Below are 12,695 nucleotides of genomic sequence, written 5' to 3'. Positions count from 1 at the left end.
TAACCAGTGCAGCAGTAGTGCTTTTCAACAGTCCTGGTTGCAATGGCTTCATAATCAGAGGCGTGTTTAATAGTAATGCTTAGAGTGGATTCTTTATTGTAAAGATGTCATGTGCACTGGTATCAGTACTAAAGATGATGATAGTGACTCATGTTGTGACCTTCATCCATTGTCCATCACCATTTCACATGCTCATCCTGAATAAACCAATTAGAGGATAGTGGGATGAAACGACATGATTCATGATGTTATATCATCAGGTGAAATCTGTGTGATTAGGAATCATGTTCATGACATTTCTTTATCATATACGTAGAGAAGCATTTAGGGAGTAACTATTCAAATTAACTTGAATAATTAAATTATTAAATTGGCTTATCACATCCTGGGCTCTGTTTTCAGCTGGTGCTAAGGAGGTGCTAGTGTCAAATGCACATTAGTTTGCAATTTAGGCATGTAAAAAATGGCAGAGTGCCATTTTCCAGTCCTAACGCCAGGTTTGTCAATTTACCTGTCGAACATCAGCTCGCTTGCACTGAGGTGGGAGGGGTGGCAATATTTGAGGTGTGTCCTTTAAAAAGCCCCGCAAAAGTTACAATATCATACAGCACTAATGGTAAGTTTTAAGACTCACAAAATGCAGGTCTTAACGGTAACGCTGTTGATAATGGCATGATTTTGAGAGCGGAAGTGCAGCCTTTCCAGCCATGATGCACAGTCCCGATGGAATGAAAGATGTGCTAGTGAACCTTGTATTTAGAAACCTTAACAAATTATTGATTTCCGCCCCTTTCATTTAATTGGATTCAAAAACAAGCATAGCCTACTCTCCCGTTAATCAAGGCTGGTTTAACAACATCGCATAGGTGGGCCTTTTTATCCTGGCCAAAAGTAGCTTTTGAATAAATGGTTTCTACTGGGAGTGCTTTTAAATATTGGAGGTTTAAGCCCTTGTGCATTTTAATTATTCACAATTCACAAATCTGCGTTTTGCTTGTTGAAGTAGGCTATCCATCCCCATTTTCAAAGAGCACCCCACATCCAATTTACCGAAGCCTTGCTCTTCCAAAATATTCAGTCCTCATAATGCCATATCAACGACAGATTATTTAAAAAAAAATGATACATGGCTTGAATGCAATGGAAATTTTGTCTGCTATTTCTGGAGAAGTGCAAATATGATCTGTAAGGTGGTTCCATGATGTTTATAAAACATTACAGTTGTGAAGTATAACGGTGAGTGGACATTCCCCCGTTCTCTTTACATTGGATCTTTATCCAGCTCCCGTGAAAAGTTTGGATGTGTGTAAAACCCTCCATAGTCTTATTTGCCTGGTCTGTATTATATGCCCATGGGGAGCAATTATGGTGCCTGTAACTGTATTTAGACATTGCCTCTTTAAAACAAGTTATTTTGTTTTTATTAGAATTGTGGACTGCCATTTTAGGCCTTATCAATAGCCTAGTGAATTTATTGTTGCTTGTTGACTACGTTTGGCATGTCCAGACTGCAATTTACAGTAGACTATGCCCTTGTATTAGTGCGAATGCTGTTGCCTATGTTTCCATATTGAAGCAATGTGTTTTAGAACAATGTGGGCTGATATGTTCAACATATTTAGCGAACTAGGCTATAACGGACTAACATTCGAATTGGAGTTGCGATACATAAAAGACCATAAATACACAACTTGAAGCAAATGCATATTTAGCCATGGTTTATGTTCTGATTGGCCAGTGAAGGACCAAGTCTTGACACACTCAACTTGTTTATTCATCAAAACCCAGCCCTTTCACGCCACCACCAACTACTCTGCCTATAATTCCTGTTGTGAAAATGCCAAAAATATTTCTGACTCACCCAGAACCTATAACGCTACCACCAGCGCTAAGATTTACCATTGCGCTGGGTTTGTTAGAATAGAGCCCCCTGTCTTTCCCACCCATCCTCCCATTATAGCTATTTTGTTTCCCTGATGTTTGACCCCAACCTTTTGTTTCATTGCTGAACAGAACGTAAAGGTGTCGCGGATGGCTGAGGAGGCTTTGCTAACAGTACCAGCACATCAGTGAGATAGTATCCCTCATGCTCTCACTCCCTTCTTTCCACTCCTCCTTCTGGCCCAGCCCCATTAACTTGTCCTTCAATCAGACACTTAGACCTCAGTCACTCCATACCCTCTTTACTTCCTGACATCGGAAGTACTCTGATTTGTTTTGGAGTATTCAATAATAATTATAATTAACTGGAATCTAGTTCATTTGTAAATATCCCTACCATAAGGGTCTGGTGTCATTTTTTTGGGTTTATTGACCTGCTGCTTTTTTTCCTCTCCAAATTGACATAATGGTTTTGTAAATCAATGTTGAACTGCCAAATGTGAAGCGATTAACCCGAAGCACATTTCAAATATTTTCATTTTAGGATAACCTTTTTTTAAATTTAGTCTCATGGATGTATGTCACTTTTCTATTCGGGAAGCTCAGTATTTTATTATTATTTGTCAGTAGTGAGTCTGTGGATTTCAATGTGACTCACTGTCTTAATTAGTTTAAAAGTTGAATGTGTGTCTGTCGGTGTTCATAGCGTTGCACAAATGTCTACTTGATGAGGTAGTGTTTTGCACCTTTACTCTGAAACCTAAACTCTTGAGTGTTTCTTTAATGAGTTATTTTTAAAAATTCATTCAGTTTAGTGTATTTTTAATTTGATCAAGTTAGATTAAATGTTAATTTTATAATCATGTATGAAGACGGCCCAGAGGAACATATTTTTTATTAGAATGTGAAGGTCTCTGCTCCATATGGAATATGAGGAAGTAATTTACATATCACTGTTTACTGGCTATGTTAATAAAATCGACTTGACCAGCCCTGCTGTATTTTATGTATCGATACATTGACCCTCACGTTTTTGTTCTACAAATGTCTTCATAAACCTCTTATATTGTGCTATGCAAATGCGGGGCATTTGGTCCTCAACCTTTATTAATATGCAGAAGCTGTATTGGAAGTAATTTCCTCTGTAGAGTACAAATGCCTATTCATCAGACTCAATATCAACACCTGTTTGTAGAACACTGCTTGGCCTCTTCCTGACACCGTACCCGTCACCATAACAGTAACTTTCCTCGTCCACAAAGCCAACTGCAAACATGCCTTTTTCATACACACATTTACTTGTCCTAGACACTGGCTTGGAAGTGTGTACATAATCAGCTGACCAGGAACAATAATGTTCAGTTGTCTAAACTAATAACTATTTCTCTAAACCATTATCTCTGCCGCAAACATAAACAAACTTCACTGTGTATAGCACATGGTGTCTCTCACTGGAATGAAATGCCTTGTTCTAGGACTTCTATCCCTTGAAGCTATGGGGGATTTTGTTTTTAAGTTCGTAACCACAGAACATGTCCCTTATTTTGAAACGCCATGGACATGAGATTTGAGATTTGATTCGTCATTCTGGTGTGTCTTCAAAGGGATGTAAAACGTGTATGTTCCTCTTTCAGAACGTCAACGTTCATCGCACCACAGAAGATGCCTTGCAGACAGTCCCACCTCACCTCTGAAATGCAAGCCACTCGGATTGAAGTTTGGGCTCTCTCCTCTACCTCCTTGTTACTACGTGTCATTACTAAGTGTCATTACTTGTGTCTCTAGTGGTACAGAGTCAATGGACATTCTATCTGTGCAACTCACTCAATTGATGGTTCTTTGTTGGGCGATGTAATGTTTTCACAGCCTGGTCTCAAAGCAAAACATACAGTACCAGTCAAAAGTTTGGACTCACCAACTTATTTTTCTTTGATTGTACTATTTTATACATTGTAGAATAATAGTGAAGACATCACAACTATGAAATAACACATGGAATTATGTAGTAACCAAAAAAGTGTTAAACAAATCAAAATATATTTTAGATTCTTCAAAGTAGCCACCCTTTGCTTTGATGACAGCTCTGCACACTTGGCATTCTCTCAACCAGCTTCACCTGGAATGCTTTTCCAACAGTCTTGAAGGAGTTCCCACATATGCTGAGCACTTGTTGGTTGCTTTTCCTTCACTCTGCGTTCTAACCATCCCAAACCATCTCAATTTGGTTGAGGTCGGGTGATTGTGGAGGCCAGGTCATCTGATGCAGCACTCCATCACTCTCCTTAATCAAGTAGCCCTTACACAGCCTGGAGGTGTGTTGGGTCATTGTCCTGTTGAAAAACAAATGATAGTCCCACTAAGCCCAAACCAGATAGGATGGCGTATCGCTGCAGAATGCTGTGGTAGCCATGCTGGTTAGGTGTTCCTTGAATTCTAAATAAATCAGTGTCACCAGCAAAGCACCATCACACCACCACCTCCATGCTTCACGGTGGGAACCAAACATGCAGAGATAATCCGCTCACCTACTCTCCGTCACACAAAGACACGGGAGTTGGAACCAAAAATCTCAAATTTGGAAAATTGGGCCAATGGATAGATTTCCACTGTTGTGATGTCCATTGCTTGTGTTTCTTGCCCCAAGCAAGTATTTTCTTATTATTGGTGTCCTTTATTAGTGGTTTCTTTGCAGAAATTTGACCATGAAGGCCTGAGTCACACAGTCTCCTCTGAACAGTTGATGTTGAGATGTGTCTGTTACTTGAACTCTGAAGCATTTATTTAGGCTGCAATTTCTGAGGCTGGTAACTCTAATGAACTTATCCGCTGCAGCAGAGGTAACTCTGGGTATACCTTTCCTGTGGCGGTCCTCATGAGAGCCAGTTACATCATAGCGCTTGATGGTTTTTGCGACTGCACTTGAAGAAACTTTCAGAGTTATTGACATTTTCAGAATTGACTGACCATGTCATAAAGTAATGATGGACTGTCATTTCTCTTTGCTTATTTGAGCTGTTCTTGCTATAATATGGACTTGGTCTTTTACCAAATAGGGCTATCTTCTGTATACCACCCCTACCTTGTCACAACACAACTGATTGGCTCAAACGCATTAAGAAGGAAAGAAATTCCACAAATTAACTTTTAACAAGGCACACCTGTTAATTGAAATGCATTCCAGGTGACTACCTCATGAAGCTAGTTGAGCGAATGCCAAGAGTGTGGAAAGCTGTCATCAAGGCAAAGGGTGGCTACTTTGAAGAATCTCAAATATAACATATATTTTGATTTGTTTAACACTTTTTTGGTTACTACATGATTCCATATGTGTTATTTCATAGTTTTGATATCTTCACTATTATTCTACAATGTAGAAAATTGTAAAAATAAAGAAAAACCCTTGAATGAGTAGGCATGTCCACATTTTTGACTGGTACTGTATTTTACAAAAATCCATGCCACTCCATTAAGTATGATATGTTACTTTGTTAGGTTACATTACATTAGCCTGTAAATCTGGCACGCTCAAATTAGTATGCTAAGTTAGTTATATGTTTGGGATGACAGATTACTTAAAGCAAAAACAAAAGGAGGGTGGATGGGTAGGCGTATAACGCGAATGTCTAGCAACCCAACGGTTGTGTGTTCAAATCTCATCATGGACAATATTAGCATTTTAGCAACTACGGAAAAGTATTGACACCCCTTGACTTTTTCCAAAAGTTGTTGTATTACAGCCTGAATTTAAAATGGATTAAATTTGAAATGTATCACTGACCTACACACAATAACCCATAATATCAAAGTGGAATAATGTTTTTAGAAATGTCTTGAGTCAAGTATTCAACCTGTTTGTTAGGGCAAGACTAAATAAGTTCAGGAGTAAAGATTTACTTAACAAGTCACATAAATTGCATGGCCTCTGTGTGCAATAGTAGTGTTTAACATGACTACCTCATCTCTGTATCCCACACATACAATTATTTCTAAGGTCCCTCAGGCGAGCAGTGAATTTCAAACACAGATTCAACCACAAAGACCAGGGAGGTTTTCCAATGCCTCACAAAGGGGCACCTATTGGTACATTGGTAAAAAAAATTATAATAATTAAAGCGGACATTGAATATCCCTTTGAGCAAAGCAAAGTTATGAATTACACTTTGGATGGTTTATCAATACACCCAGTCACTTCAAAGATACAGGCATCCTACCGAACTCCGTTGCCGGAGAGGAAGAAAACCGCTCAGGGATTTCACCATGAGGCCAATGGTGACTTTAAAATAGTTAGTTTTTAATGGCTGTGATAGGGAAAAACTGAGGATGGATCAACGACATTGTAGTTACTCCACAATACTAACCTAAATGACAGCGTGAACAGAAGGAAGCCTGTAAAGAATAAAAATATACATGCATCCTGTTTGCAATAAGGCATTAAAGTAAAATTGCAAATAAATGAACTTCATGTCCTGAATACAAAGCGTCATGTTTGGGGGCAAATTCAACATCCATACATCACTGAGTACCACTCATTTTCAAGCATGGTGTTGGCTACATCATGTTATGAGTATCCTTGTCATCGGCAAGGACTAGGGAGTTGTTTTAGGATAAAAGAAACAAATACAGCTAAGCACGGGCAAAATCCTTAGAGAAAAATCTGGTTCAGTCTGCTTCCCAACAGAAAAATTCACCTTTCAGCAGGACAATAACCTAAAACACAAGGCCAAATATACACTGGAGTTGCTTACAAAGACGACATTGAATGTTCCTGAATGGCCTAGTTACAGTTCTGTCTTAAAGACAGAAGACTTAAAAATGTCAGTCTAGTAATGATCAACAACCAACTTGACAGAGCTTGAAGAATTAAAAAAATGATAATGTGCAAATATTGATTAATCCAGGTGTGCAAGGCTCTTGAGAGATTTACCCAGAAAAACACAGCTGTAATCTCACCAAATCTTATTCTAACATGTATTGACTCAGGGGTGTGAATACTAATGTAAATGAGAGATTTCTGTATTTCATTTTCAATAAATTTGCAAAAGTTTCTAAAAACATGTTTTTATTTTGTCATTATGGGGTTTTGTGTGAAGATGGGTGAGCGGAAAAAAACGATTTAATCAATTTAAATTCAGGTTGTAACACAACAAAATGTGGAATAAGTCAAGGGGTATGAATATTTTCTGAAGGCACTGTACTTTTTAAGCAACTTTGCAACTACTTAGCATGTTAGCTAACCCTTCCCCTAACCATAACCCTTTAATCTAACTCCTAACCTTAACCCCTAACCTAACGGAGCATATCATATACTAAAGCAGTCAAATGTAATATATTATACTAAAGCAGTGGAACGTAGCATATCATACTAAAGCAGTCTAACGTAGCATATCCTTCTAAAGCAGTCGAATGCAATATATCATACTAAACGATCAAGACGTAGGATACTATACGTCCTACAATTCATATTATATTGTACGATCGATATTACATTTGTAGGCCAATGTAATGTAACCTAACTTTAAGTAACATACACTACATTTGGACACCTACTCGTCGAACATCTCATTACAAAATCATTGGCATTGATATGGAATCCCCCCCCTTTGCGGCTATAACAGCCTCCACTCTTCGCTTTGTGCACAGGGGCATTGTCATGCTGAAACAGCAAAGGGCCTTCCCCAAACAGTTGCCAGAAAGTTGGAAGCACAGAATTGTCTAAAATGTCATTGTATGCTGTAGCATTAAGATTTCCCTTCACTGGAACTAAGGGACCCAGACCTTTATTCCTCCTCCACCAAACTTTACAGATGACACTATGCATTCGAGCAGGTAGCGTTCTCCTGGCATCCGCCAAACCCAGATTTGTCCGCCGGACTGCCAGATGGTGAAGTGTAATTCATCACTCCAGAGAACGTGTTTCCACTGCTCCAGAGTCCAATTGTGGCAAGCTTTACAGCACTCCAGACGACGCTTGGCATTGCGCATGGTGATCTTAGGTTTGTGTGCAGCTGCTCGGCCATGGAAACCCATTTCATGAAGCTCCCAACGAACAGTTATTGTGCTGACGTTGCTTCCAGAGGCAGTTTGGAACTTGGTAGTGAGTGTTGCAACCGAGGACAGATGACTTTTACGCACTTTAGCACTCGGTGTTCCTGTTCTGTGAGCTTGTGTGGCCTACCACTTCGCAGCTAAGCTGTTGTTGCTCCTAGACGTTTCCACTTCACAATAATAGCACTTACAGTTGACCGGGCAGCTCTAGCATGGCAGACATTTTACAAACTGACTTGTTGGAAAGGTGGTATCACGTTGAAAGTCATTGAGCTCTTCAGTAAGGCTATTTTACTGTCAATGTTTGTCTATGGAGATTGGGTGGCTGTGTGCTCGATTATATACACCTGTCAGCAACGGGTGTGGCTGAAATAGCCGAATCCACTAATTTGAAGGGGTGTTCACATACTTTTGTATATATAGTGTATGGAGTGGCAAGGATTTTTAGTAAAATATAACACGTTTTGCTCTGAGACCAGGTTGTTTTTCGGCCCCATCTCCCTCTGAGCACATCCTTGTCCTGTTTTGGTGTCTATGTTCAGAAAAAATGTGAACTGAAGGATCCAGAGCCTTTTGGCTTTTCTGTAAGCATCCTGAATTGGCCTGTAGAATTGTATCAGTTGTCCGTATTACTCCTCCGTAGGTATCTCAGTCAGTCTACAGCACATTCAGACCAATGGTTTAGAGGTCCAAACAGAAATGGGAATTAAATGAACAGTTCTGCTTGCATTCTAGGGTTTTGGGGTATGCTTTCAGGGAATTTCCTTTTGCTGCTCCATTCTCATGGTAGGAAGAGCCGTAAGTCCTTGTTAGTTGTTTGGTTTATGTGTGTTAAGGCTTTATATATAGCTTACAGTGTTGTCTTGTCTAGGAGAGAAATGGACAGCAACTTATTTTTGTAAAGTATGAAGCCCCTCAAAGTATTGATTTTGTGATTCACTTGTCCATTTTGAACCTCAGAAGTGTCACTATTGTTCTTCATGTCAATGTTTTATATTAAAAAGTATTTTGAGATGTGCAATTATACATATGTGATGGCTACACCATCAGCATATGCAAATATGTGGGCATATTCAATTGTTGGTGCTTATGTTGGCTGCTATTGAATCCAAATGTTTGATCATTTTTCCTGTGTTTTTCTAAATGTTTTTCCTGTGATTTTTCAAAATCTTCAATAAAGATGTGTTTTTATACAGCTGCCTTAGATTCATCGAACATAGTTCCTCTATTACAGATTACCTAACAGTTGGATTTTCTCAAAATCAGCCAAGCACATAACTGCATACACATTACCAAAAAGCACCAGTGTTGAATGAATGTGCTGGAACTCAGTGTTATGAAAATAATATTTGAAGATAATAATTGGTCATAATGAAATGTGTTTGCAGCTTAAGGCTTACGAACAGAGGGAAATCTTCAACAAAATAAATACTACAACCAGTCTGTTTTAGTTACATTTTAGTCATTTAGCAGAGACTCTTATTCAGAGCGACTTACAGGAGCAATTAGGGTTAAGTGTCTTGCTTAACGGCACATCAGATTTTTCACATAGTCGCTCAGGGATTCTAACCTTTCGGTTACTTGCCCAACGCTCAGCTACCTTCCCCCCAGCTCAGCACTAGAGGCCCAAACTCTAATCAGGAAACATGCAAGATCTGACTCGCTCATTTTAGAACCAGCAACACATTCACTTCTCCTTTCTCACACCTGAAATAATACAGTGAACCTTACTCTACACAAACTGAAGAGAAACAGCTGATCTTAGTAGAGACTTGAGTCCCAACCAACACAGCTAGTGCCACAGAAATAGAATTTGAAATTAAAGTGCCCCGAGTGTACAGAACATTATGAACACTAATATTGAGTTGCACCCCCTTTCGCCCTCAGAACGGCCTCAATTCATCAGGGCATGGACTCTACAAGGTGTCGTAAGCATTCCACATGGACGCATGCCCATGTTGGCTCCAATGCTTCCCACAGTTGTGTCAAGTTGGCTGGATGTCCTTTGGGTGGTGGACCATTCTTGATACACACAGGAAAAACCTAGAAGCATTGCAGTTCTTGACACTCAAACTGGTGCGACTGTCCCCTGCTACTACCATATCCTGTTCAAAGGCACACCCTCTGAATGGCACATATACACAATCCATGTCTCAATTGTCTCAAGATTTAAAAATCCTTCTTTAACCTGTCTCCTCCCCTTCATCTACACCGACTGAAGTGGATTTAACAAGTGACATCAATAAGGGATCATAGCCTTCACCTGGTCAGTCTGTCATGGAAAGAGCAGGTATTCCTAATGTTTTGTATACTCAGTGTACATATCTAATGGTATACACACACTCAACCTCAAGAATGAGGATGTGGCCAAACGAAGAGCATGGATGGGACACACGATCACCATTACTCAGAACTACAAACAAGCTCTCATGAGTTTTATTGGTGATCATTTCAAACATGGTTTATTTTAGGACAGTTCAATAAATCTGTGATGTCTTGTAATAAAATGTAAACATACATATTTTTTAAATGTATCTTCGTGATGATCGTTACATTTTGAGGTTACATTTTCTTTGTTGTTACAAAAAACAAGAGTACATAAAGACACAGAATGTATAAAAACAACACAGGCTGTTTCAGTTGCAACAACACATTCTCATTGTCCCAGTAATCATGAATAGCAACCTGGTTAATACTTTTAAGGACCTGCCTTGGCTTTGAGATTTGTTCTAATTAGAAAATAATTCATTATATACAGTCATCAATATTTATGAGTACAGGGAAATACTTGTGAGATGCAGTTGGGTGCCACACACACCCACCCACACTGGATTGGTCACTTTTCTATGGTATTCCTCGCTGATTGGTTGTTCACTTACAGTACGCTTCTCCACCCTCTTCCTGCTATCGGACCCTTGAGCCTGCCCTGTCTCACAGATCCATGGTGATGGCCAAGTCATGTGATCAGTGAGGGATGAGGGACACCAACTCAGAACTGCAACAAAAGGAAGGCATTGACAAGCATCATAATACTGTTCCATTAGTCCCACTGATTTGACCACATTTCTATAAAATGTAGATGGTTTTGCTTCTAACACATAGCAGTCTTACATTCTTGAGGAACTCCTCCGCTACGATACGGGCACGGGCATTGACAGACAGCTTCATCTCGCTGATCTCCTTGTCGATCTCCTCCATGAAGGTGATGACGAAGTCCACCAGCTTGTGCTTGTACATCTGCTCCGTGTGGAAGTTGGTGATGAGGAAACTGATGTCATAGCCCTACATGACAGGATGGAGAGATGGACGAAGAAGAGAAAAGGAATAAAAAAAAGATTAGCAAGTACAACAACAGCAATTGAATAATTTCCTGTTTCTATTTCTGCCTCTGTTTTCTTTCCTGTTATGAATCTCACTGGTTCCTTCAACCCCAGTTTAAAAGATGAACGTCTAAGTTGATTTTCATTGATCACCTCAACCGGTTTCCTCCTGAGAATGAAGAAGTTCTCCGCTCTCATCATCATGAAGCGCATGAACTTGTGGCACAGGATCTTCTCAATCTCATCAGCCTGATGGAGCCAATTACAGTGCACTAATCAGCATTTGCATGAAACACTTTTTTTGTTTCCATATTGATTACAACCGATAGCTTTCAAATCTATATGAAAGGCTTGATTTCCTCAAACACACAACATCAAGATAATGGAAGGATAACATTGAAAGCAAAATGACAGGTCATATTCCCTGACCTGCTTCACAGCAATGCTGACTCGCACAGAGTTGATGGAGCCCTCGATCAGGACCTTCTCCTTGTCATTGCGGCTGATCACCACAGGCTGTAGTAGGAGTTCTTTACTACTCCTGTAATGAGGAAAGACAGTGTCACAAATAACACTAATGTCATCATGAGGACAAAGAAAGAAAGAAAGAAACTTTTTCACACACAACTCACCTGACCTCCACCTCTGGTTTGTTGTGGCGTTCCACTACCTGAGAGGAGAAGTTCTCCAGACAGAGGGCGGCCTGCAGTGTGGCACGCACAGCGTTCAAGTATGGGCGCAGGGTCGCTGTCTGAGGGAGGTAGTGCCACCATTAACTCACGGATAGAAAACATCACTATTACATTTCAATTATCACGACAATCATCCAGAAACTTTTTTTTTTTACTAAGGCTTTACATTTCCGTCTCAGACAGACTGCTGTCTGGACCTCTAGACAGACAGTACCATGGTCACAGGTTTTGCTACAATCATGTTACTACAAACATATTATGGTGTTGTGGTGTTGTCAGAGATTTCTAGTCTGTCTTGCTTTGATCGATACTTTTTTCATAGGGCGTCCTGTCAAACCACCAGATTAAGGTTCAACCTGGGAATTTAAAAGCAGAGAATATAATCGGTATTTCTGATTAAATTGAGATTCAACTCACTCACCATTTCTCTGTTGTAGTGGGTTTTAAAGGCGGAAGTTATTTTGCCACGCCTGCCAACAGCTCTTCCGCAAATCTCATATCACAGCGAATAGAGCGTTTTCATTGGATTTCGACTTGACCGTCGCCGCGGCCATCTTTTTTCTATCTAAAACGTCTTTGGACGCATCCATTTGTTGGCCTCACTTTTTAGGGGAGTTAAAGAAAATTATAATTTAGTGAATTTGCTCATTTAAAAAAATCATAACTATATGACAGACTATTGTAATAGTATACCTACAAATACACTTAAGTTAGCAACAAACAAAAACATTTAGATCCCTAATATTCGTTTGATTCC

General features: G+C 39.6%; 2 protein-coding genes across 4 annotated transcripts in view; one reads left to right on the top strand and one right to left on the bottom strand.

Annotated features, from left to right (window-relative positions):
- Positions 1-3,863, top strand: part of pfkfb4a (6-phosphofructo-2-kinase/fructose-2,6-biphosphatase 4a) — a 45,267-nt gene extending 41,404 nt beyond the window's left edge. For 2 of the 3 annotated variants that reach the window (XM_014133377.2, XM_014133375.2), the window contains exon 14: positions 3,516-3,863. In XM_014133377.2, the coding sequence (XP_013988852.1) occupies positions 3,516-3,575 (60 nt within the window). In that variant the 3' untranslated portion in view covers positions 3,576-3,863. Of the gene's footprint in view, positions 1-2,013; positions 2,874-3,515 lie in introns of those variants that run through there. The other variant, XM_014133376.2, reaches the window with a different exon arrangement.
- A 6,477-nt stretch (positions 3,864-10,340) lies between these two features.
- Positions 10,341-12,518, bottom strand: LOC106565815 (actin-related protein 2/3 complex subunit 4). The gene is made up of 6 exons (XM_014133378.2): positions 12,360-12,518; positions 11,879-11,997; positions 11,676-11,787; positions 11,400-11,495; positions 11,038-11,208; positions 10,341-10,921 (listed from the first exon to the last, which is right to left on the bottom strand). Exons 1-6 carry the CDS (start codon positions 12,360-12,362, stop codon positions 10,916-10,918), a joined length of 507 nt encoding a protein of 168 aa, XP_013988853.1. The 5' UTR covers positions 12,363-12,518; the 3' UTR covers positions 10,341-10,915.
- Between the last annotated feature and the right edge of the window lie 177 nt (positions 12,519-12,695).

The sequence above is a fragment of the Salmo salar genome, chromosome ssa12 (assembly GCF_905237065.1).
Source record: "Salmo salar chromosome ssa12, Ssal_v3.1, whole genome shotgun sequence".
NCBI lineage: Eukaryota > Metazoa > Chordata > Actinopteri > Salmoniformes > Salmonidae > Salmo > Salmo salar.
This window is presented reverse-complemented; position numbering and strand designations above follow the sequence as displayed.

Excerpts from the sequence above, each read along its gene's own strand:
- LOC106565815 (XM_014133378.2), bottom strand. Across the intron at positions 11,496-11,675 it reads TCAGCATTGCTGTGAAGCAG|GCTGATGAGATTGAGAAGAT; the intron begins GTCAGGGAATAT and ends TGGCTCCATCAG. Across the intron at positions 11,209-11,399 it reads TCAGGAGGAAACCGGTTGAG|GGCTATGACATCAGTTTCCT; the intron begins GTGATCAATGAA and ends CCTGTCATGTAG.